The following is a 26282-nucleotide window of genomic DNA, read 5'->3' on the forward strand; positions in this document are numbered from 1 at the left end:
CCCACCCATCATGAGGACGTTCTACAGGAGCACCATAGAGAGTATTCTGACAAGCTGTCTCTCTGTGTGGTGTGGAGGCTGCACCGCCTCCGATTGGAAGAACGTGAGGAGAGTGGTGAGGACAGCAGAGAGGATCATAGGGGCTCCTCTTCCCTCCATTCAGGACATTTCATCTCAGCGCTGCATGTCCCGTGCCCGTAACATCATCAATGACCCATCACACCCCCACCATGGACTGTTCTCCCTGCTGCCCTCTGGGAAGAGGTTTGCAGCATCCGCTGCAGGTCCACCAGGTTCTGCAACAGCTTTTTCCCTGCTGTCATCAGACTGTTGAACACTAGAACTGTTGAGCTCTAAACTGAACTCTGCATCACACATTCACAGAACTGTACTTTATGACACTACGGACCTCTATCTTGCACTATCTCGCACTACCAACTTTACTGAACTTGTATAAACCCTTTAAATAGAAGTTTAATACATGGTTTAGCATTCCTCTGCACACTCTTGAATACTGTTTTGCCTACTTGCACTATTGCATAATTATCACTGCTGCACTTTATACTTATTTTTAATATATATATATATATATATATATATATATATATATATAGTATATGTATATATATATATTTTCATAGGATATGTTACTTCTATTCAACTGCAATATCACTACTTTGTTGTAAGACGTATGCAACGGAATTTCGTTTTGTATGCACCATGTGCAGACAAGATGACAATAAAGTTTGTCTAAGTCTAAGTCATGTCAGGTCAGCTGTCTGGAGAGAGAGAGAAGTCAGGACCTGCGGGCGGAGCACCACCGTGCCACCGCCGCCATGACGGAACTCAAAAGCAAACTCCATGAGGAGAAGCAGAAAGAGTTAGCCATTACCAGGGAGACATTACTGCGGCAGCATGAAATGGAGCTGATGAGAGTGATCAAAATCAAAGATGGAGAGATCCAGCGACTGAATGCCTTGGTCCTCAGCCTGAGGGACGGCTCCATGGACAAGGTGATCCGCTCTATCCGTGTCTGACTATCCGCACGCCACGTCGGGCTTCGATGCGGCCGCTACCGTATTGTGTAGCTTGTCCCCAGTAAGCGTCGCGGCGCTCCGTTGCGGTCTCAACGGCCCGGTGTGGCGCAATGTCTGCTCAGGTGAGGAGGGGGGGCGCTTTGCTGGCGGAGGTGGAGGAGACGCGGCGGTGTCGGGAGACCGAGCGGTGTCGCCTCCACCAGGAGCGCGGAAGAAGCCCTGGCAGCGGCCCAGCAGGCCTGGCAGTCCCGAGCGGCCGAGCTCCGATCGGCTCATCACCAGCATCGGGAGGAGCTGAGCCGAACCAAGAGAGACTGCGAGAGGGAGATCCGCCGACTGGTAGGACTGATCAGATGCGCGGTGCGTGGCTATGTTCCCAATTTCGTTGTATACCTGCAGTGCAATGACACCTAAGGCATTCTATTCTATTCTATTTCACAAGAAGAAAATGTCCGGTTGCTCGCTTCGCTTTTGTCACAGCAAAGGTGTTCTAGTCGATTCAAGAAAAAAAATTGGCCGGTTGCTCTCTTTGTTTTTGTCACAATTCTGGCAAATGAGTTTGCCCGCCTGCCTGAGCGCTCCCCGTTTGTACATCCAGACGGATGAGATCAAGCTGAAAGACAGAGCGGTTAGTGTTTTGGATGAAGCCCTGGGGCCGGCCACGTCCACCGCCTTCAGCTGCAGACTCAGGCTGCCGAGCAGCAGATCGCTGCCCTGAGGGATTCCCAAAGGGCGGGCCTAAACTACCCTGGAAGTGGGGTCAACGCCGCTACTAGCAATCCTCTTCATTGCGTAAGCCACCTCATCACACACTTGCAGTACGCATGACTTAGTTCGTTGCTGGAGGAAGGTAGCACAAAAACAGTTTTGAACTTTGAACGAGTGCTTGTGTGTGTGTGTTGCGGGGCGTTTTCAGTCTCAGGAGGATCGGGACACGCGAGGGTTTCATCTGAAAATCGCTGAGCTCAGCGCAGTCATCAGGAACCTGGAGGATCGAAACGCCCTGCTTTCTGAAGAGCGCAATGAACTGGTAATTTATTGACGGCACGCTTGAAGGTTTGCGCTACGTTTGATGCGCGCCATCCAGCGAGGCACCCATTGCGCTTGCTTATTAGTTGAGCGGCGCGTCGAGTCGGTTGCCTGGTAGATGTCTTTTATTGGGAGCCAAAGCCACGATTCCGTTCAAACCGATGCAAAAGGAATGGATACGTTCTGGCCCGCGTGTTGTGCGTCTTTCACATCCCGCACTTCATGCTTGCAGCTAAAGCGACTGAGAGAAACAGAAAGCCAGTTTCTGCCACTCCTGTACAAAAACAAACGCCTGAGCAGGAAGAATGAAGAACTCTCGCTGGTGCTGTGTCACCTTGAAAACAAAGTGCGCTTTGTCACCCAGGAGAACGAGGAGATGGCAAGCTTGGTAAGTCGACGCGGACAACGGCGGCGTGCCAACAGAGTCCACTGCATTTGTGTTCCACAGAGAAGGCCTAGTTCGCTCAATGACCTGGACCGCGGTTGCGGCCAGCAGGACGGTGAAATGGAGTTCCTTCAAGTTGTGGAGCAGCGGCACATCATCGACGACTTGTCCAAGGTCTTCAGGCAGGCGACTCGGTGCACGTACGGCAGCGCCACGCTCGCTCGCTGTCGCCAGGAAACCTTTTCCGTCCAAAGCTTGGCCGGCGGCCGCCATCCAAAAAATTGGCCCCTTAAATTCCGACCTTTCAAGCAGGAGCATTGTGCGCACGCGTTTGAACACGCTTTAGACTTGTTTTGCCGTTTTCAGCAGCTCAAAGCTCCCGTTTTGTCAGCGCCTTTGCCACTCGCTGTGCGCTGAAAACGACGGACTTGCCCGGCTGCTCAGCCCGTCAACCATGAGCCGCGAGCGCGACATCATTGTCCGTAGGCAGCTAGTGGCAAAATGCACCCTGTTAGAGTTGCGCTCGCTCCAACTTATTTTGCAAGAACCACACGGGAGACAAGTAAGTTCTTTTGGACACCTGCAGGTGGAGAGTCCATCCGTTGTACGAATGAAGTCTGACTCTCGGCTCCTGCACGAGCATTTTAATTAAGAGAAACAGGGTGGGTGTAAGAGTGGATTGAATAGAGGAAGCCCTTGACCTCTAGTCAAAACATAGCAAGGGGTGTTTTACGACTTTGTGTAGGAAGGGATAAGCGATAGGGATAAATAAGGGATAAATAATATTATTTATTACAGGTTGCAGTCAAAGTCAAAGCAACATAATGATACGATAAAGATAATCTGGAAAACCCTGACACACCCTGTAGTTGTCACTTTTGGAAAAGACGAGCCTCCCTCCAATCATCGCCGGTGACGTGTTTTTCAGGCTCTGGAGACAGGAGCTCATGTCAGAAATGTCATTGTGAGTCGCGTTTGTTTCTGCGCCGGAGCCGTTCGTTCCCTTTGCATCCAAAGAATCTCAAAGGCGGATTATTTGTGTCGACAGGAGAGAGATTTGCTGCTACGATACCGACGTCGAGAATCTCTGAGGAGGAACAAAGCGTGAGGTCCTGCAAGGTGAGTCTGTTTGTTTGCGGCTGCTTGGTGTTGCGCAAGATGAAATGGCCTTTTTCTCGCTATCGTTCCTCTCGTCGATTCATCGTGAGGTGTCGCTTCAGTTTGTTCAGAGAGATGTTTGCTTCCGCGCCCGCAGGTCATCGAAACATTTTACGGCTACGACGAAGACGTGTTGGTGGACTCGGACGGATCGTCCTTGTCTTTTCACACCGACAGAACCCCCGACACGGAACCCGAAGAGGTAGCCCGCCATTTCTGCCAGCGTATTGGCACCAAACATTCCTCTTCAGCCTGGAATCGGACTCGTCTTTGCGTCGCGGGTGCTTTGTCGCCGGTCTGACTGATTCTGGTACTAGTGCTGTGTTGCATTGGTGTGTGCATGAAGAGGCGGAGCTTCGCTACCGCCAGCTGACGCAAGAATATCAAGCGCTGCAACGAGCCTACGCTCTGCTAGCCCAGACCAGCGAAGGGGACTACGACGCCGAGAAGGAGATCAAGGTGGCGCCCCTTCCCGCAACCCCCGGCCGGGTCGCAGCCTCCCCGTTCTCACCCAGCCTCGGGTGTTCTCTGGTCTGAAAGGAGGAGGAGGAGCCTCCCTCCTCCTCCTTTCAGACCAGAGAAAAGCTGATGGTAGAAATGGGTCACTATCAAAGCAGAGTAGCAGATCTGGAGTCAGCGCTGAAGCAACAAGGACAGGTAAGCTCATCAATGAGCACACCTTTTTCTCAGACAAAATAGCTACATTCTTCAGTCACTCATTCGTCTGGCATTACTGGACCAACCCCCCCCCCCGAATGTGGCTGGGAAAATGCGGAGAAAAGCAAATGTCATTTTCCAGTCAACCAAAGAATTTGTGGATGAAAATGACACAACATTCCAAAGCTGTCCACGCGTTTGTCTCTTCTAGAATGTCAAGTGGGTGGAGGAGAAGCAGCTGCTGCGTCAGAGCAATCAGCAGTTGGCCGAAAAGGTGACGGAAAGAAAGGCGCTGGGCGGAGTCGCTTGGCGTCACACCCGTCGGGAAGCCCCGCAGATGAGGTCTGACTGTCTTTTCAGGTCAGGCGGATGGAGGCGGAAGAAGCGCGTCTGAAAGAGCACATCCAGGATATCCGAGACCAAAACGAACTGCTTGAGTTCCGCATCCTGGAGCTGGAGGTGGGAAGACTCGCACAAGCGTGTTGAGGCCAGAGATGTGACGGACGGACGGACGGACGGATGCATGCCTCTGCCTTTCAGGAGAGGGAGTGGCGCTCCCCCGTCTTGAAGTTTCTGCAAGTCCGTTTCCCAGACGGCCTCAGCCCTTTGCAGATCTACTGCGAGGCCGAGGGCGTGAGCGTACGTAAGGCGTCCCTCGCAACCCTAACCTTAACCCGAGGTCCCAGAACACCTTACATTGCTCCTTGCGCCTTTCCCCCGGACATCGTCATCAGTGATCTGATGAAGAAGCTGGACATCCTGGGCTATAACGCCGTAAGTGTATGTCGAACTCCTTATGTTCGCACTCCACGAGACTCGGCGGCTCAAATGTGACTTTTGGAAGGCTTTGCGCTGAAAGAAGCTTGTTGACGCTGTGCCTTTGGGCTCTTCTATGTTCTGCAAGCAGAAGGGCTACCTGGATGAAGAGTTGGACTTCAGGAAGTGTTCCATGGACTAGGCTCATAAGGTAAGCCGCCCTCAAATCTCCCGCCGGACCACTGATGGACGAGGATTGCGGCCCAGAGGATCCTGGAGCTGGAGGCCATGTTGTACGAGGCGCTACCGCAGCGGGACTGCCCCGCCACGGACGGCGAAAAAGCCAGCCACGCTGGCGTGAATGACGTGCTGACGGCGGATCAGAGAGAAGAGCTTAGGAGCTACGTGGACCAATGGAAGCGAGCCCTGATGTGCGAGTTGAGGGAGCGCGACGCTTGCATCCTCCAAGAGAGAATGGATCTGCTGCACAGCGCGCAACAGGTAAGGGCCCAAAGCCAGCCCGGCACTTACTTGCACGCTTACTGGCTTTTGAATGCCACTTTCCATTTGTCCGTCCTAGAGGAACAAAGAGCTGAAAGAATTCATCGAAGCTCAGAAGAGACAAATCAAACAATTGGAGGAGAAGTTTCTGTTTCTCTTTCTATTCTTCTCCTTGGCCTTCATTCTGTGGCCCTAACACCAGCTGGTGAGTGAGCTCCAGCGGCACCGCACTCGACACCTCCGATACACTGCCAGCCGGTCTCAGACGTTGGCAGACGCTCCGATGCCAACGTATACCCCCCGCCACGGTGACAGAGGCACCGCGTCACACCGGCGCTCATCCAATCAGAAGGCAGGAAAAGCAAATTCACATGCAGGGCACTTTTGAACCAGAAAAGAGCGCCACAAAAAACGGTTGTTGCCCCAAACGCGCACTAAAAAGGGTCAGAATAACAAGAGTCCCACTGGCCAGCCGGGGCCACCCGTCCAGCTGTTTCTTCAGGGGGGAAAAAAATTGGAGTCACCGGTGAGTACATTTTGCATTTAGCTCTGCTTTTCTGCTTCTGTCTTCAAGTGTGTGGCATCCTGCGATCAAAGATTCAGCCAACCCCAAAGCGGTTGACCTCAACGTCCCACCACCATGCCTACCAGAGCAGGTGACGTGATGCTTTGGACATCCTTCCGTCTCAGATGCCCAAAAGTACTCTTTGCCACATCTGCGGCAATACGGTGTCTTTTCAAAGGTGCAAATAAATCCAGCGTGGGCGGAACACGCACGTCTTCGGTTTTTCCCGCTTTGTTTGTGTGACAGCTGTTGTGAAAATTTTATACAAATAAAGTTGTATAGTACAGGTTTGGCCAAGCCGCAACTCCCGAACCGCATGCGGCTCTTTTATGTTCATATCAACATTTGTGTGTGTGTGTGGGGGGGGGGTTGTGCGTGTTGGCTTCACTTGAGTTCGGTTTGGTATTTTGGTCAAAAGCGCATGTGGTGAAATTCCACAAAGTAGGATGGGCAAACACATTTCTTTAAACTATGAGTGTCAATTGGGCTCTCGAAATGGCAGGGAAAAGATGCACAGCAAAACGAAAATACGTAGATGAACACAGGACGTTTTAATCAGAGTGGGAAAGTTTCTATTTTTTGTTGAACGTGATGGCAAACCATTCTGCCTGATATGTCAGACCTCAGCGCATTTCAAAGATTCAAATCTTCAGCGCCATGCACTTCAGCTCACTCCATGCTAACATTGATCAGGCGTCGAACCCGCAACATCATGCTTAAGAGGTGGCCATGCTAACCAGTGCGCCATTATGTCAACGCATAATAACTAAGTCTACTGATCAAAACAGCGGTTACTATATGACGTCGCTACGTCGTGGTCACGTGACGCAGACAAGACGTCAATGGACGTGGGCAGAGTTAACTTGTTTAAAAGGGAGTGGGCAGAAGAAATATTTAATTTATTTAAATCTATTTTGAGTGCACACCATTATGCCAATGCATAACAACTGTAAATCTACTAAACAAAACAGCGGTTGCTATATGACATCTGCCACGTCGTGGTCACGTGACATACGTGACGTCGATGGGCGTAACTTTCGCCGGAATTCAAATCCGCGGGGAGAGTTAACTTGTTTAAAAGAGAGTGGGCAGAAGAATTATTTAATTTATTTAAATCTATTTGGTGTGTGCGCCATTATGTCAATGCATAACAACTGTAAGTCTACTAAACAAAACAGCGGTTGCTATATGACGTCTGCCACGTCGTGGTCACGTGACGCGGACGTGACGTCGACGCCTACTTTACATCCCACCGATCACAGGACCCCTCGGCTGCATAACCGTGCCCCCTTCCCAACCAATCGGATTTGCTATACGCGAAAACGACGCCAATGGAAAGAGCTTCCGCCCAAATTTAAATCCGTGGGCGTGGCTCGCAGCAGGAAGTAGGAAAATGGCGGCGATGTTGACAAAGACACAGCGGATGGTAACATACGACTAACAAGAGAAATATTTTTATTTTCTGCTTGCAACTGGACCGTCCAGAGCGTACACGGTAAGTACAACTCATCGTTTTTAAAAAGAAGTACTTTTGTTGCCCTGAAAAGCGAGTGAGCGTGGCGTTTGTGGGGGACGTCGAATTTCGACGATTCTTTCTGGTCAACGGTTGTAAATGATTGTGTTGATTAAAAAAGAAAACTTGATGTAACTCTACTTTTAACTGCCGTTTCAGATAGATTTGGAATTGCATCACATCCAATTTTGCCTAGAGCGTACACGGTAAGTAACACTCGTTGTGTTTAAGGAGATTTACGTTTGTAATAGCAGAAGTGTAGCCGCGTTGCGTTGTACGTGTGAATGTTGGTCCAGGCGAAATGTTAATGTTTAATTTCATTCCTTTAGGTTCCACGGTGTTTGTTGGCTGCAAGTTTTCCACTGCAAGAAGAGGCTCATATCATTGACCAGGAGCGAGCTACAATGGTGAGTAGCCATAACATTTATGTTAAACACTTCCTATTTCATGTCTAACAGTACTTGATTTAACAAATAACCATAAATAAATACAGTGTGGGCACTGAAGTTAACATATGTGATTATACTGCCTAATCTGTCACCGAGTAGATTGTTGCAAAGTAATATAAGATCCAAAGTTGTAATTCAGAATAGTTTTCAAAAGAAGGCCATTAGAATTATATACAAGTCTGATTACCCTGAACAAGCTATTAATTAAATCACAAATTCTTCAATTCAAAGATTTGGTAGATTATCAGACAAATAATGTCTAACAGTAATTGATTTAACACATCACGATAAGTAGATTGAGTGTGGGCACTCTCAAGTTAACATATATGATTATACTGCCTAATCTGTTACAGAGTATGTTGTTGCCAAGTAATGTAGAATAGATCCAAAGTAGTAATCCAGAATAGTTTTGAAGAGGCCATTAGAATAATAAACAAATCTGATTACCTTGAACATAATAACAAGCTAAGTGTTTAATATGTCCTATGAAGTCAAAATTGGGCACCATCATGTGGTGAAATTTGGAATTGCATCACATCCAATTTTGCCTGGGAACAAACAGATTAAATAAATCTTAGTTTTGAATAAGCCACTCCTTCTCAAACAAGTAAACTCTGCCCATTTCGCGCAGTAGATGTTCTGTTAATATCTAGTATTTATACAAAGTCATAATTTAAATTGCTTTCAACCTTCATTCATCGGTTCAACCAACATTACTCGCTCTTATTACCAACTTGTATTGATTTAACTAAGCGTTTAATACTTCCTATCAGGTCTCAAGGCAAGATTTGGCAAAATACAGTTTCAGCAAATCCAATTTTGCCAGGGAACAAAAATAGATTAAATAAACTAAATAAGTCTTCTTCCCATTAAATAAATCAGAAAAGTCTGTCTTGTAACCAGTCCTCTTCAAACAAGTAAAGTCTGCCCATTTTGTGCCGTAGATTTTGTGTCTATGCCTAGTATTTAAACAAAATCATAATTTAAACGACTTCTTTCCTTCATTCACTTTGGAAATTTGGAATTGCAGCAAATCGAATTTTGCCAGGGAACAAAAATAGATCAATTAAACTAAATAAGTCTTCTTCCCATTAAATAAATTAAAAAAGTCTGTCTTGTAACCAGTCCTTTTCAAACAAGTAAAGTCTGCCCATTTTGTGCCGTCGATTTTGTGTTAATGCCTAGTATTTATACAAAATCATAATTTAAAGGACTTCATTCCTTCATTCACTTTGGAAATTTGGAATTGCAGCACATCAAATTTTGCCTGGGAAGAAAAGTAGATTAAATAAATTTAATAAGTCTTACTACTTCCCATTAAATAAATTAAATACGTCTTACTTGTTCCCACTCCTTTTCAAAACAGTAGTTTAAAACGAGGGCCCTTCACTCAATCTTTAACCTCAACCCCGCACGTTGTGTTGTATCTGTGAATGTTGGTTGTGGCCAAATGATAGTTTTCTTTCATTCGTTTAGGTTCCAAGAAAACTTGATGTAACTCTACTTTTAACTGCCGTTTCAGATAAGCGGGTATTACGTCGCAGTCATGTGCCGCGGATATGACGTAATTGCCCGAACCTCCGCCAAAATTCAAATCTGTTGGCGCGATGGCCGTGAGCCACTGAGCAGCGACGATTATCAACGGAAATATCTTTATTTTCTGCTTGCAACTGGACCGTCTAGAGCGTACACGGTAAGTAACACTCATTGTGTTTAAGGAGATTTACGTTTGTAATAGCAGAAGTGTAGCCGCGTTGCGTTGTACGTGTGAAAATTGGTCGAGGCGAAATGTTAATGTTTAATTTCATTCCTTTAGGTTCCACGGTGTTTGTTGGCTGCAAGTTTTCCACTGCAAGAAGAGGCTCGTATCATTGACCAGGAGCGAGCTACAATGGTGAGTAGCCATAACATTTATGTTAAACACTTCCTATTTCATGTCTAACAGTACTTGATTTAACAAATAACCATAAATAAATACAGTGTGGGCACTGAAGTTAACATATGTGATTATACTGCCTAATCTGTCACCGAGTAGATTGTTGCAAAGTAATATAAGATCCAAAGTTGTAATTCAGAATAGTTTTCAAAAGAAGGCCATTAGAATTATATACAAGTCTGATTACCCTGAACAAGCTATTAATTAAATCACAAATTCTTCAATTCAAAGATTTGGTAGATTATCAGACAAATAATGTCTAACAGTAATTGATTTAACACATCACGATAAGTAGATTGAGTGTGGGCACTCTCAAGTTAACATATATGATTATACTGCCTAATCTGTTACAGAGTATGTTGTTGCCAAGTAATGTAGAATAGATCCAAAGTAGTAATCCAGAATAGTTTTGAAGAGGCCATTAGAATAATAAACAAATCTGATTACCTTGAACATAATAACAAGCTAAGTGTTTAATATGTCCTATGAAGTCAAAATTGGGCACCATCATGTGGTGAAATTTGGAATTGCATCACATCCAATTTTGCCTGGGAACAAACAGATTAAATAAATCTTAGTTTTGAATAAGCCACTCCTTCTCAAACAAGTAAACTCTGCCCATTTCGCGCAGTAGATGTTCTGTTAATATCTAGTATTTATACAAAGTCATAATTTAAATTGCTTTCAACCTTCATTCATCGGTTCAACCAACATTACTCGCTCTTATTACCAACTTGTATTGATTTAACTAAGCGTTTAATACTTCCTATCAGGTCTCAAGGCAAGATTTGGCAAAATACAATTTCAGCAAATCCAATTTTGCCAGGGAACAAAAATAGATTAAATAAACTAAATAAGTCTTCTTCCCATTAAATAAATCAGAAAAGTCTGTCTTGTAACCAGTCCTCTTCAAACAAGTAAAGTCTGCCCATTTTGTGCCGTAGATTTTGTGTCTATGCCTAGTATTTAAACAAAATCATAATTTAAACGACTTCTTTCCTTCATTCACTTTGGAAATTTGGAATTGCAGCAAATCGAATTTTGCCAGGGAACAAAAATAGATCAATTAAACTAAATAAGTCTTCTTCCCATTAAATAAATTAAAAAAGTCTGTCTTGTAACCAGTCCTTTTCAAACAAGTAAAGTCTGCCCATTTTGTGCCGTCGATTTTGTGTTAATGCCTAGTATTTATACAAAATCATAATTTAAAGGACTTCATTCCTTCATTCACTTTGGAAATTTGGAATTGCAGCACATCAAATTTTGCCTGGGAAGAAAAGTAGATTAAATAAATTTAATAAGTCTTACTACTTCCCATTAAATAAATTAAATACGTCTTACTTGTTCCCACTCCTTTTCAAAAAAGTAGTTTAAAACGAGGTCCCTTCACTCAACCTTTAACCCTATTTATTCACCTTCTAGGCTAAGTGTTAAAGGCTAAGTGTTAAAGGCTAAGTGTTAAAGGCTAAGTGTTAAAGGCTAAGTGTTAGAGGCTAAGTGCCAGAGGCTAGGCGCCAGAGGCGAGTTTTTGTGGGCTGAAGTTTTAGTGGGGTTAGTGGGAATACAATCCAAAAGAATACAACAGAATACAATACAATAGAATATGATACATAGATTAAATTCAATAGCTCTTACTACTTCCCATTAAATAAATTAAATACGTCTTACTTGTTCCCAATCCTTTTCAAAAAAGTAGTTTAAAACGAGGGCCCTTCACTCAACCTTTAACCTCAACCCCGCACGTCACATTGTGTTGTATCTGTGAATGTTGGTTGTGGCCAAATGATAGTTTTCTTTCATTCGTTTAGGTTCCACGGTGTTTGTTGGCTATGTTTTCCACTGTCAGAAGGATGAAAATACAAAGTACAACGCTTGGACGTGGGCGAAGACGTCACCGGTGAGTCCTTCCTTCCTATTTATTTACCTTCTAGATGCTAGAGGCTAAGTGTTAGAGGCTAAGTGTTAGAGGCTAAGTGTTAAAGGCAACACAATACGAACAACACAACACAATACGAACAACTCAACACAATATGAACAACACAATATGAACAACACAACACAATACGAACAACACAACACATTACGAACAAAAAAACACAATACGAACAACACAACGATACTGCACTGAACAACACGATACCGCACTGAGAAACACGATACCGCACTGAACAACACGATACCGCACTGAACAACACCATGCCGCACTGAACACCATGCCGCACTGAACAACACCATCCCGCACTGAACAACACCATGCCGCACTAAATAACACCATGCCGCACTGAACAACACCATGCCTCACTGAACGACACCATGCCGCACTGAAAGACACCATGCCGCACTGAACGACACCATGCCGCACTGAAAGACACCATCCCGCACTGAACACCATGCCGCACTGAACAACACCATCCTGCACTGAACAACACCATCCCGCACTGAACAACACCATGCCGCACTGAACAACATTATGCCGCACTGAACATTATGCCGCACTGAACAACACCATGCCGCACTGAACAACACCATGCCGCACTGAACAACACCATGCCGCACTGAACAACACCATCCTGCACTGAACAACACCATTCCGCATTGAACACCATGCCGCACTGAACAACACCATCCCGCACTGAACAACACCATCCCGCACTGAACAACACCATGCCGCACTGAACAACACCATGCCGCACTGAACAACACCATGCCGCATTGAACAACACCATGCCGCACTGAACAACACCATCCCGCACTGAACAACACCATGCCGCACTGAACAACACCATTCCGCACTGAACAACACCATGCTGCACTGAACAACACCATGCCGCACTGAACAACACCATGCCGCACTGAACAACACCATGCCGCACTGAACAACACCATGCCGCATTGAACAACACCATGCCGCATTGAACAACACCATGCCGCACTGAACAACACCATCCTGCACTGAACAACACCATGCCGCATTGAACAACACCATGCCGCACTGAACAACACCATCCTGCACTGAACAACACCATCCCGCACTGAACAACACCATCCCGCATTGAACAACACCATCCTGCACTGAACAACACCATGCCGCACTGAACAACACCATGCCGCACTGAACAACACCATTCCGCACTGAACAACACCATGCCCACTGAACAACACCATCCTGCACTGAACAACACCATGCCGCATTGAACAACACCATGCCGCACTGAACAACACCATGCAGCACTGAACAACATTATGCTGCACTGAACAACACGATCCTGCATTGAACAACACCATGCCGCACTGAACAACACCATCCTGCACTGAACAACACCATCCTGCACTGAACAACACCACCCCGCACTGAACAACACGATCCCGCATTGAACAACACCATCCCGCACTGAACAACACCATGCCGCACTGAACAACACCATTCCGCACTGAACAACACCATGCCGCACTGAACAACACCATGCCGCACTGAACAACACCATGCCGCACTGAACAACACCATGCCGCACTGAACAACACCATGCCGCACTGAACAACACCATGCCGCACTGAACAACACCATCCCGCACTGAACAACACCATGCCGCATTGAACAACACCATGCCGCACTGAACAACACCATTCTGCACTGAACAACACCATCCCGCACTGAACAACACCATGCCGCATTGAACAACACCATGCCGCACTGAACAACACCATGCCGCACTGAACAACACCATGCCGCACTGAACAACATTATGGCGCACTGGACAACATTATGCTGCACTGAACAACACCATGCCGCACTGAACAACACCATGCCGCACTGAACAACACCATGCCGCACTGAACAACACCATGCCGCACTGAACAACATTATGCCGCACTGAACAACACCATGCCGCACTGAACAACACCATGCCGCACTGAACAACACGATCCCGCATTGAACAACACCATCCTGCACTGAACAACACCATGCCGCACTGAACAACACCATGCCGCACTGAACAGCACCATTCCGCACTGAACAACACCATGCCGCACGGAACAACACCATCCTGCACTGAACAACACCATCCCGCACTGAACAACACCATGCCGCATTGAACAACACCATGCCGCACTGAACAACACCATCCTGCACTGAACAACACCATGCCGCACTGAACAACACCATGCCGCACTGAACAACACCATGCCGCACTGAACAACATTATGCCGCACTGACGCATTGAACAACACCATGCCGCACTGAACAACACCATCCTGCACTGAACAACACCATCCCGCACTGAACAACACCATGCCGCATTGAACAACACCATGCCGCACTGAACAACACCATCCCGCACTGAACAACACCATGCCGCACTGAACAACATTATGGCGCACTGGACAACATTATGCCGCACTGAACAACACCATGCCGCACTGAACAACACCATGCCACACTGAACAACACCATGCCGCACTGAACAACACCATGCCGCACTGAACAACATTATGCCGCACTGAACAACACCATGCCGCACTGAACAACACCATGCCGCACTGAACAACACGATCCCGCATTGAACAACACCATCCTGCACTGAACAACACCATGCCGCACTGAACAACACCATGCCGCACTGAACAACACCATTCCGCACTGAACAACACCATGCCGCACTGAACAACACCATCCCGCACTGAACAACACCATCCCGCACTGAACAACACCATGCCGCATTGAACAACACCATGCCGCACTGAACAACACCATCCTGCACTGAACAACACCATGCCGCACTGAACAACACCATGCCGCACTGAACAACACCATGCCGCACTGAACAACATTATGCCGCACTGAACAACATTATGCCGCACTAAAAAACATTATGTCGCACTGAACAACACCATGCCGCACTGAACAACACCATGCCGCACTGAACAACATTATGCCGCACTGAACAACACGATCCCGCATTGAACAACACCATCCCGCAGTGAACAACACCATGCCGCATTGAACAACACCATGCCGCACTGAACAACACCATGCTGCACTGAACAACATTATGCTGCACTGAACAACACGATCCTGCATTGAACAACACCATGCCGCACTGAACAACACCATCCTGCACTGAACAACACCATGCCGCACTGAACAACATTATGCCGCACTGAACAACACCATGCCGCACTGAACAACACCATGCCGCACTGAACAACACCATGCCGCACTGAACAACACCATGCCGCAATGAACAACACCATCCCGCACTGAACAACACCATGCCGCAATGAACAACACCATCCCGCACTGAACAACACCATGCCGCATTGAACAACACCATCCTGCACTGAACAACACCATCCCGCACTGAACAACACCATGCTGCACTGAACAACATTATGCTGCACTGAACAACACAATCCTGCATTGAACAACACCATGCCGCACTGAACAACACCATCCTGCACTGAACAACACCATCCTGCACTGAACAACACCACCCTGCACTGAACAACACCATGCCGCACTGAACAACACCATGCCGCACTGAACAACACCATGCCGCACTGAACAACACCATGCCGCAATGAACAACACCATGCCGCAATGAACAACATTATGCCGCACTGAACAACACCATGCCGCATTGAACAACACCATGCCGCACTGAACAACACCATCCTGCACTGAACAACACCATCCCGCACTGAACAACACCATGCCGCACTGAACAACATTATGGCGCACTGAACAACATTATGCCGCACTGAACAACACCATGCCGCACTGAACAACACCATGCCGCACTGAACAACACCATGCCGCACTGAACAACATTATGCGGCACTGAACAACATTATGCCGCACTGAACAACAACATGCCGCACTGAACAACACCATGCCGCACTGAACAACACCATGCCGCACTGAACAACACGACGTCGCACTGAACAACACGACGCCGCACAGAACAACACGACGCCGCACAGAATAACACAATACCGCACAGAACAACACAATACCGCACAAACAGTTTTAGATAATATTACGTCGCAGTCATGTGACGCGGACATGATGTCAATAGGCGGAACTCACGGCAAAATTATAATCCGTGGGCGTGGCTTGCAACAGGAAGTAGGAAAGCGGCAATTCTGGCAAACAAGACACAGCGGTTAGTAACACGATGACTAACAAGGCAAATATTTTTGTTTTCAGCTTGCAACTTGACCGTCTAGAGCGTACAAGGTAATTACAACTGTTTTTTTTTAGCCCTGAAAAGCGAGGGAGTGTGGCGTTTGGGAGGAATGTCGAACTCGGCGTCTGCTTCCAGCCACAGACGCCAAATTTCGACGATTATTTCGACTGGTCAACGGTTGTAAATTATTGCGTTGACTAAAAACTTTATTTAACTCTACTCTTAACTTTGCCGTTTCAGATATGCGGGTATTACACCGCGGAAATGACGTCAATAGGCTGAACTCTCGCCAAAATTCAAATCTGTGGGCGCAATGGCCTTGAGCGAGACACCGGATACAAACACGACGATTATCAACAGAAATATCTTTATTTTCTGCTTGCAAGTGAACCGTCTAGAGCGTACACGGTAAGTACAACTCATTGTGTTTAAAAAGATTTACGTTTGTGTAGTTTGCGTTGCGTTGTATCTGTGAATGTTGGTTGAGGCTAAATGTTAATGTTTAATTTCATTCCTTTAGGTTCCACGGTGTTTGTTGGCTGTATGTTTTCCACTGCAAGAAGAGGCTCGTATCATTGACCAGCAGGAGCTACAATGGTGAGTACCCCTTTCGTCTTCCATTTATGTTAAACACTTCCTATTTCATGTCTAACAGTACTCAATTTAACAAATAACCATAAATAAATACAGTGTGGGCAGTCACGTTAACATATGTGATTATCCTGCCTAATATGTTTATCACAAATATGTCACTAATCACTAATATGTTTATTTGTTTATCACAACACCTTTGGACCTTCAGCAATCGATTATTTCCCTTCATCTACATAGAGACAGAACGATGGTGTCTTAAACATCTCATTCATTTCACCAAATAACTTCACGCAGGTGGATAACGGCCGTCTCGGTCACGCTATGTTGCGTGATGCAGTTTTGAAGAACCAAATGCATTTATTCAATGAATAAGTCAAGCTAGTTCTATGTTTATGATGTTGTAAGTTATGGTACCGATTGAAGTTGAGTTCGAAGCCAGTGGAAAACAGCGCTGCGTTTGTGCTCTCCAGGTACAAATGTTGTGATCTCTGACTGACGACCGGGCGAGACTCGAGTAAGAGATGTCCAAACGAGCTCCGGCAGGGCGGGCCAAGGCGGAGCGAACGGACACCCTTCAGGCCGCCAATGACGAGCTGAGAACCAAACTGATGGACGTCCAGTTAGAACTTCAGCAGGAGAAGAACAAGGTGAAAACCTCAACAGACAGACACTGCCTGCCTCCCTGCCTGCCTCCCTGCCTGCCTCCCTCCCTCCCTCCCAGTTTTCCCGATGTAGATTAGACATGCGTGTGCCATGACTGTGTCAGCCTACATCAACAAATGCACCGAGGACGTCAGCACCACTAAGAATATCATCACCCGGGGCAACCAACGACCCTGGATGACTGAGGAGGTACGTCAAACGCTACGAGCGCGGAACTCTGCCTTCAAGTCTGGCGACAAGGAGACACTGAGGACAGCGAGAGCCAACTTGAACCGTGCCATCAGGATAGCGAAGCGAGACCGCAGTCGAAAATTTCAGGATCGTTTCCACGACGTCAAAAACATCAGGAGTATGTGGCAAGGCATACGGGCGATTACAGACTACAACTCACTCTCCCCCCCCCCCCCCCCCCCCGGTGGGTGTAGTTGATGCTGACTTTCTAAATGGTCTAAATAACTTCTTTGGGAGGTTCGAGGCACTAAACGGCACTCCAGCAGTTAAAACTGTCCCCCATCAGGAAGAGGAGGTACTCTGCCTTGACTCCGCCGATGTGTTGAAGACCCTGAGGAGAGTCAACCCCTGTAAGGCCCCTGGCCCCGACAACATTCCTGGGCGTGTGTTCAGGGAATGTGCAAGTCATCTGGCTGGGGTCATCACAGACATTTTTAACACCTCGCTGGGCCAAGCCACAGTGCCGGCGTGCTTTAAGACTGCCTCCATCATTCCGGTGCCGAAGAAACCTCAAATCACCTCATTTAATGATTACCGGCCTGTTGCACTGACTCCGGTTATGATGAAGTGCTTCGAAAGGCTGCTTAAAGGTCACATCGTTTCCAGACTCCCCCTATTATTTGACCCGTTCCAGTTTGCCGACGGGCAAAACCGCTCCACTCAGGACGCCATCTCCTCCGTTCTTCACCTGAGCCTGGCTCACCTGGAGGAGAAGAACACCCATGTGCGGAGGCTGTTCCTGGACTTCAGCTCAGCGTTTAACACCATCATCCCACAGCATCTGGTAGGAAAATTGGAACACCTGGGCTTCAACACCCCCCTTCGCAACTGGCTGCTAGACTTCCTCAGCAACAGACCTCAGTCAGTCCGGGTCGGACAGAACACCTCTGATGTCATCACCCTCAGCACAGGCTCCCTTCAGGGCTGCGTCCTGAGCCCCCTGCTGTTCACCCTGATGACACACGACTGCGTCCTGAGGTTCACCACCAATCACATCGTGAAGTCAGCAGACGACACAACGGTGGTGGGGCTCATCAGAGACAACAACGACCTGGACTACAGAGAGGAGGTGGAGCAGCTGGTGGGCTGGTGCAGAGAAAACAGCCTGATCCTGAATGAGGAGAAGATGAAGGAGATCATCGTCGACTTCAGGAAAAAACAGCCTCACCACGCTCCACTGATCATCAACAGCTCAGCTGTGGAGGTGGTCAGCACCACCAAATTCCTGGGGGTCCACATCACAGAAGACCTCACCTGGACTATGAACACTACGGCACTGGTCAAGAGGGCACAGAAGCGCTTGTACTTACAGCGGAGGATGAGGAGCCTGCCCCCACCCATCATGAGGACGTTCTACAGGAGCACCATAGAGAGCATTCTGACAAGCTGTCTCTCTGTGTGGTGTGGAGGCTGCACCGCCTCCGATTGGAAGAACGTGAGGAGAGTGGTGAGGACAGCAGAGAGGATCATAGGGGCTCCTCTTCCCTCCATTCAGGACATTTCATCTCAGCGCTGCATGTCCCGTGCCCGTAACATCATCAATGACCCATCACACCCCCACCATGGACTGTTCTCCCTGCTGCCCTCTGGGAAGAGGTTTGCAGCATCCGCTGCAGGTCCACCAGGTTCTGCAACAGCTTTTTCCCTGCTGTCATCAGACTGTTGAACACTAGAACTGTTGAGCTCTAAACTGAACTCTGCATCACACATTCACAGAACTGTACTTTATGACACTACGGACCTCTATCTTGCACTATCTCGCACTACCAACTTTACTGAACTTGTATAAACCCTTTAAATAGAAGTTTAATACATGGTTTAGCATTCCTCTGCACACTCTTGAATACTGTTTTGCCTACTTGCACTATTGCATAATTATCACTGCTGCACTTTATACTTATTTTTTATATATATATATATTTATATATATAGTATATGTATATATATATATTTTCATAGGATATGTTACTTCTATTCAACTGCAATATCACTACTTTGTTGTAAGACGTATGCAACGGAATTTCGTTTTGTATGCACCATGTGCAGACAAGATGACAATAAAGTTTGTCTAAGTCTAAGTCTAAGTCATGTCAGGTCAGCTGTCTGGAGAGAGAGAGAAGTCAGGACCTGCGGGCGGAGCACCACCGTGCCACCGCCGCCATGACGGAACTCAAAAGCAAACTCCATGAGGAGAAGCAGAAAGAGTTAGCCATTACCAGGGAGACATTACTGCGGCAGCATGAAATGGAGCTGATGAGAGTGATCAAAATCAAAGATGGAGAGATCCAGCGACTGAATGCCTTGGTCCTCAGCCTGAGGGACGGCTCCATGGACAAGGTGATCCGCTCTATCCGTGTCTGACTATCCGCACGCCACGTCGGGCTTCGATGCGGCCGCTACCGTATTGTGTAGCTTGTCCCCAGTAAGCGTCGCGGCGCTCCGTTGCGGTCTCAACGGCCCGGTGTGGCGCAATGTCTGCTCAGGTGAGGAGGGGGGGCGCTTTGCTGGCGGAGGTGGAGGAGACGCGGCGGTGTCGGGAGACCGAGCGGTGTCGCCTCCACCAGGAGCGCGGAAGAAGCCCTGGCAGCGGCCCAGCAGGCCTGGCAGTCCCGAGCGGCCGAGCTCCGATCGGCTCATCACCAGCATCGGGAGGAGCTGAGCCGAACCAAGAGAGACTGCGAGAGGGAGATCCGCCGACTGGTAGGACTGATCAGATGCGCGGTGCGTGGCTATGTTCCCAATTTCGTTGTATACCTGCAGTGCAATGACACCTAAGGCATTCTATTCTATTCTATTTCACAAGAAGAAAATGTCCGGTTGCTCGCTTCGCTTTTGTCACAGCAAAGGTGTTCTAGTCGATTCAAGAAAAAAAATTGGCCGGTTGCTCTCTTTGTTTTTGTCACAATTCTGGCAAATGAGTTTGCCCGCCTGCCTGAGCGCTCCCCGTTTGTACATCCAGACGGATGAGATCAAGCTGAAAGACAGAGCGGTTAGTGTTTTGGATGAAGCCCTGGGGCCGGCCACGTCCACCGCCTTCAGCTGCAGACTCAGGCTGCCGAGCAGCAGATCGCTGCCCTGAGGGATTCCCAAAGGGCGGGCCTAAACTACCCTGGAAGTGGGGTCAACGCCGCTACTAGCAATCCTCTTCATTGCGTAAGCCACCTCATCACACACTTGCAGTACGCATGACTTAGTTCGTTGCTGGAGGAAGGTAGCACAAAAACAGTTTTGAACTTTGAACGAGTGCTTGTGTGTGTGTGTTGCGGGGCGTTTTCAGTCTCAGGAGGATCGGGACACGCGACGGTTTCATCTGAAAATCGCTGAGCTCAGCGCAGTCATCAGGAACCTGGAGGATCGAAACGCCCTGCTTTCTGAAGAGCGCAATGAACTGGTAATTTATTGACGGCACGCTTGAAGGTTTGCGCTACGTTTGATGCGCGCCATCCAGCGAGGCACCCATTGCGCTTGCTTATTAGTTGAGCGGCGCGTCGAGTCGGTTGCCTGGTAGATGTCTTTTGTTGGGAGCCAAAGCCACGATTCCGTTCAAACCGATGCAAAAGGAATGGATACGTTCTGGCCCGCGTGTTGTGCGTCTTTCACATCCCGCACTTCATGCTTGCAGCTAAAGCGACTGAGAGAAACAGAAAGCCAGTTTCTGCCACTCCTGTACAAAAACAAACGCCTGAGCAGGAAGAACGAAGAACTCTCGCTGGTGCTGTGTCGCCTTGAAAACAAAGTGCGCTTTGTCACCCAGGAGAACGAGGAGATGGCAAGCTTGGTAAGTCGACGCGGACAACGGCGGCGTGCCAACAGAGTCCACTGCATTTGTGTTCCACAGAGAAGGCCTAGTTCGCTCAATGACCTGGACCGCGGTTGCGGCCAGCAGGACGGTGAAATGGAGTTCCTTCAAGTTGTGGAGCAGCGGCACATCATCGACGACTTGTCCAAGGTCTTCAGGCAGGCGACTCGGTGCACGTACGGCAGCGCCACGCTCGCTCGCTGTCGCCAGGAAACCTTTTCCGTCCAAAGCTTGGCCGGCGGCCGCCATCCAAAAAATTGGCCCCTTAAATTCCGACCTTTCAAGCAGGAGCATTGTGCGCACGCGTTTGAACACGCTTTAGACTTGTTTTGCCGTTTTCAGCAGCTCAAAGCTCCCGTTTTGTCAGCGCCTTTGCCACTCGCTGTGCGCTGAAAACGACGGACTTGCCCGGCTGCTCAGCCCGTCAACCATGAGCCGCGAGCGCGACATCATTGTCCGTAGGCAGCTAGTGGCAAAATGCACCCTGTTAGAGTTGCGCTCGCTCCAACTTATTTTGCAAGAACCACACGGGAGACAAGTAAGTTCTTTTGGACACCTGCAGGTGGAGAGTCCATCCGTTGTACGAATGAAGTCTGACTCTCGGCTCCTGCACGAGCATTTTAATTAAGAGAAACAGGGTGGGTGTAAGAGTGGATTGAATAGAGGAAGCCCTTGACCTCTAGTCAAAACATAGCAAGGGGTGTTTTACGACTTTGTGTAGGAAGGGATAAGCGATAGGGATAAATAAGGGATAAATAATATTATTTATTACAGGTTGCAGTCAAAGTCAAAGCAACATAATGATACGATAAAGATAATCTGGAAAACCCTGACACACCCTGTAGTTGTCACTTTTGGAAAAGACGAGCGTCCCTCCAATCATCGCCGGTGACGTGTTTTTCAGGCTCTGGAGACAGGAGCTCATGTCAGAAATGTCATTGTGAGTCGCGTTTGTTTCTGCGCCGGAGCCGTTCGTTCCCTTTGCATCCAAAGAATCTCAAAGGCGGATTATTTGTGTCGACAGGAGAGAGATTTGCTGCTACGATACCGACGTCGAGAATCTCTGAGGAGGAACAAAGCGTGAGGTCCTGCAAGGTGAGTCTGTTTGTTTGCGGCTGCTTGGTGTTGCGCAAGATGAAATGGCCTTTTTCTCGCTATCGTTCCTCTCGTCGATTCATCGTGAGGTGTCGCTTCAGTTTGTTCAGAGAGATGTTTGCTTCCGCACCCGCAGGTCATCGAAACATTTTACGGCTACGACGAAGACGTGTTGGTGGACTCGGACGGATCGTCCTTGTCTTTTCACACCGACAGAACCCCCGACACGGAACCCGAAGAGGTAGCCCGCCATTTCTGCCAGCGTATTGGCACCAAACATTCCTCTTCAGCCTGGAATCGGACTCGTCTTTGCGTCGCGGGTGCTTTGTCGCCGGTCTGACTGATTCTGGTACTAGTGCTGTGTTGCATTGGTGTGTGCATGAAGAGGCGGAGCTTCGCTACCGCCAGCTGACGCAAGAATATCAAGCGCTGCAACGAGCCTACGCTCTGCTAGCCCAGACCAGCGAAGGGGACTACGACGCCGAGAAGGAGATCAAGGTGGCGCCCCTTCCCGCAACCCCCGGCCGGGTCGCAGCCTCCCCGTTCTCACCCAGCCTCGGGTGTTCTCTGGTCTGAAAGGAGGAGGAGGAGCCTCCCTCCTCCTCCTTTCAGACCAGAGAAAAGCTGATGGTAGAAATGGGTCACTATCAAAGCAGAGTAGCAGATCTGGAGTCAGCGCTGAAGCAACAAGGACAGGTAAGCTCATCAATGAGCACACCTTTTTCTCAGACAAAATAGCTACATTCTTCAGTCACTCATTCGTCTGGCATTACTGGACCAACCCCCCCCCCCGAATGTGGCTGGGAAAATGCGGAGAAAAGCAAATGTCATTTTCCAGTCAACCAAAGAATTTGTGGATGAAAATGACACAACATTCCAAAGCTGTCCACGCGTTTGTCTCTTCTAGAATGTCAAGTGGGTGGAGGAGAAGCAGCTGCTGCGTCAGAGCAATCAGCAGTTGGCCGAAAAGGTGACGGAAAGAAAGGCGCTGGGCGGAGTCGCTTGGCGTCACACCCGTCGGGAAGCCCCGCAGATGAGGTCTGACTGTCTTTTCAGGTCAGGCGGATGGAGGCGGAAGAAGCGCGTCTGAAAGAGCACATCCAGGATATCCGAGACCAAAACGAACTGCTTGAGTTCCGCATCCTGGAGCTGGAGGTGGGAAGACTCGCACAAGCGTGTTGAGGCCAGAGATGTGACGGACGGACGGACGGACGGATGCATGCCTCTGCCTTTCAGGAGAGGGAGTGGCGCTCCCCCGTCTTGAAGTTTCTGCAAGTCCGTTTCCCAGACGGCCTCAGCCCTTTGCAGATCTACTGCGAGGCCGAGGGCGTGAGCGTACGTAAGGCGTCCCTCGCAACCCTAACCTTAACCCGAGGTCCCAGAACACCTTACATTGCTCCTTGCGCCTTTCCCCCGGACATCGTCATCAGTGATCTGATGAAGAAGCTGGACATCCTGGGCTATAACGCCGTAAGTGTATGTCGAACTCCATATGTTCGCACTCCACGAGACTCGGCGGCTCAAATGTGACTTTTGGAAGGCTTTGCGCTGAAAGAAGCTTGTTGACGCTGTGCCTTTGGGCTCTTCTATGTTCTGCAAGCAGAAGGGCTACCTGGATGAAGAGTTGGACTTCAGGAAGTGTTCCATGGACTAGGCTCATAAGGTAAGCCGCCCTCAAATCTCCCGCCGGACCACTGATGGACGAGGATTGCGGCCCAGAGGATCCTGGAGCTGGAGGCCATGTTGTACGAGGCGCTACCGCAGCGGGACTGCCCCGCCACGGACGGCGAAAAAGCCAGCCACGCTGGCGTGAATGACGTGCTGACGGCGGATCAGAGAGAAGAGCTTAGGAGCTACGTGGACCAATGGAAGCGAGCCCTGATGTGCGAGTTGAGGGAGCGCGACGCTTGCATCCTCCAAGAGAGAATGGATCTGCTGCACAGCGCGCAACAGGTAAGGGCCCAAAGCCAGCCCGGCACTTACTTGCACGCTTACTGGCTTTTGAATGCCACTTTCCATTTGTCCGTCCTAGAGGAACAAAGAGCTGAAAGAATTCATCGAAGCTCAGAAGAGACAAATCAAACAATTGGAGGAGAAGTTTCTGTTTCTCTTTCTATTCTTCTCCTTGGCCTTCATTCTGTGGCCCTAACACCAGCTGGTGAGTGAGCTCCATCGGCACCGCACTCGACACCTCCGATACACTGCCAGCCGGTCTCAGACGTTGGCAGACGCTCCGATGCCAACGTATACCCCCCGCCACGGTGACAGAGGCACCGCGTCACACCGGCGCTCATCCAATCAGAAGGCAGGAAAAGCAAATTCACATGCAGGGCACTTTTGAACCAGAAAAGAGCGCCACAAAAAACGGTTGTTGCCCCAAACGCGCACTAAAAAGGGTCAGAATAACAAGAGTCCCACTGGCCAGCCGGGGCCACCCGTCCAGCTGTTTCTTCAGGGGGGAAAAAAATTGGAGTCACCGGTGAGTACATTTTGCATTTAGCTCTGCTTTTCTGCTTCTGTCTTCAAGTGTGTGGCATCCTGCGATCAAAGATTCAGCCAACCCCAAAGCGGTCGACCTCAACGTCCCACCACCATGCCTACCAGAGCAGGTGACGTGATGCTTTGGACATCCTTCCGTCTCAGATGCCCAAAAGTACTCTTTGCCACATCTGCGGCAATACGGTGTCTTTTCAAAGGTGCAAATAAATCCAGCGTGGGCGGAACACGCACGTCTTCGGTTTTTCCCGCTTTGTTTGTGTGACAGCTGTTGTGAAAATTTTATACAAATAAAGTTGTATAGTACAGGTTTGGCCAAGCCGCAACTCCCGAACCGCATGCGGCTCTTTTATGTTCATATCAACATTTGTGTGTGTGTGTGTGGGGGGGGGGGGGTTGTGCGTGTTGGCTTCACTTGAGTTCGGTTTGGTATTTTGGTCAAAAGCGCATGTGGTGAAATTCCACAAAGTAGGATGGGCAAACACATTTCTTTAAACTATGAGTGTCAATTGGGCTCTCGAAATGGCAGGGAAAAGATGCACAGCAAAACGAAAATACGTAGATGAACACAGGACGTTTTAATCAGAGTGGGAAAGTTTCTATTTTTTGTTGAACGTGATGGCAAACCATTCTGCCTGATATGTCAGACCTCAGCGCATTTCAAAGATTCAAATCTTCAGCGCCATGCACTTCAGCTCACTCCATGCTAACATTGATCAGGCGTCGAACCCGCAACATCATGCTTAAGAGGTGGCCATGCTAACCAGTGCGCCATTATGTCAACGCATAATAACTAAGTCTACTGATCAAAACAGCGGTTACTATATGACGTCGCTACGTCGTGGTCACGTGACGCAGACAAGACGTCAATGGACGTGGGCAGAGTTAACTTGTTTAAAAGGGAGTGGGCAGAAGAATTATTTAATTTATTTAAATCTATTTGGTGTGTGCGCCATTATGTCAATGCATAACAACTGTAAGTCTACTAAACAAAACAGCGGTTGCTATATGACGTCTGCCACGTCGTGGTCACGTGACGCGGACGTGACGTCGACGCCTACTTTACATCCCACCGATCACAGGACCCCTCGGCTGCATAACCGTGCCCCCTTCCCAACCAATCGGATTTGCTATACGCGAAAACGACGCCAATGGAAAGAGCTTCCGCCCAAATTTAAATCCGTGGGCGTGGCTCGCAGCAGGAAGTAGGAAAATGGCGGCGATGTTGAC

General features: G+C 48.5%; 3 protein-coding genes across 7 annotated transcripts in view; 2 read left to right on the forward strand and 1 right to left on the reverse strand.

Annotated features, from left to right (window-relative positions):
• The window catches only part of LOC148404776 (janus kinase and microtubule-interacting protein 2-like), a 142741-nt gene that overhangs the window by 78645 nt on the left and 37814 nt on the right, over positions 1-26282 (reverse strand). The window lies entirely within an intron of this gene.
• On the forward strand, positions 1639-6353 carry LOC148404783 (janus kinase and microtubule-interacting protein 3-like). 3 transcript variants are annotated; one of them, XM_088392065.1, is made up of 12 exons: positions 1639-1829; positions 1954-2067; positions 2299-3415; positions 3500-3570; positions 3707-3811; positions 3956-4266; positions 4478-4540; positions 4627-4725; positions 4807-5046; positions 5174-5233; positions 5290-5523; positions 5603-6353. In XM_088392065.1, the coding sequence occupies exons 6-10, from the start codon at positions 4198-4200 to the stop codon at positions 5222-5224; spliced, it is 522 nt and encodes a 173-aa protein (XP_088248191.1). In that variant the 5' UTR covers positions 1639-1829; positions 1954-2067; positions 2299-3415; positions 3500-3570; positions 3707-3811; positions 3956-4197; the 3' UTR covers positions 5225-5233; positions 5290-5523; positions 5603-6353. The 3 variants fall into 3 exon arrangements, with proteins under 3 accessions (XP_088248191.1, XP_088248184.1, XP_088248199.1); XM_088392058.1 differs by having other exon boundaries at positions 5174-5523; positions 5603-6352; XM_088392073.1 differs by having other exon boundaries at positions 4807-5040; positions 5174-5523; positions 5603-6350.
• LOC148404784 (janus kinase and microtubule-interacting protein 3-like) lies at positions 20946-25353 on the forward strand. Of its 3 annotated transcripts, XM_088378352.1 has the most exons (11): positions 20946-21053; positions 21285-22401; positions 22486-22556; positions 22693-22797; positions 22942-23252; positions 23464-23526; positions 23613-23711; positions 23793-24032; positions 24160-24219; positions 24276-24509; positions 24589-25353. In XM_088378352.1, the coding sequence occupies exons 5-9, from the start codon at positions 23184-23186 to the stop codon at positions 24208-24210; spliced, it is 522 nt and encodes a 173-aa protein (XP_088234478.1). In that variant the 5' UTR covers positions 20946-21053; positions 21285-22401; positions 22486-22556; positions 22693-22797; positions 22942-23183; the 3' UTR covers positions 24211-24219; positions 24276-24509; positions 24589-25353. The 3 variants fall into 3 exon arrangements, with proteins under 3 accessions (XP_088234478.1, XP_088234469.1, XP_088234486.1); XM_088378343.1 differs by having other exon boundaries at positions 24160-24509; XM_088378360.1 differs by having other exon boundaries at positions 23793-24026; positions 24160-24509.

Source organism: Syngnathus floridae, chromosome 1, assembly GCF_059516105.1.
Source record: "Syngnathus floridae isolate MCC-2025c chromosome 1, RoL_Sflo_1.0, whole genome shotgun sequence".
NCBI lineage: Eukaryota > Metazoa > Chordata > Actinopteri > Syngnathiformes > Syngnathidae > Syngnathus > Syngnathus floridae.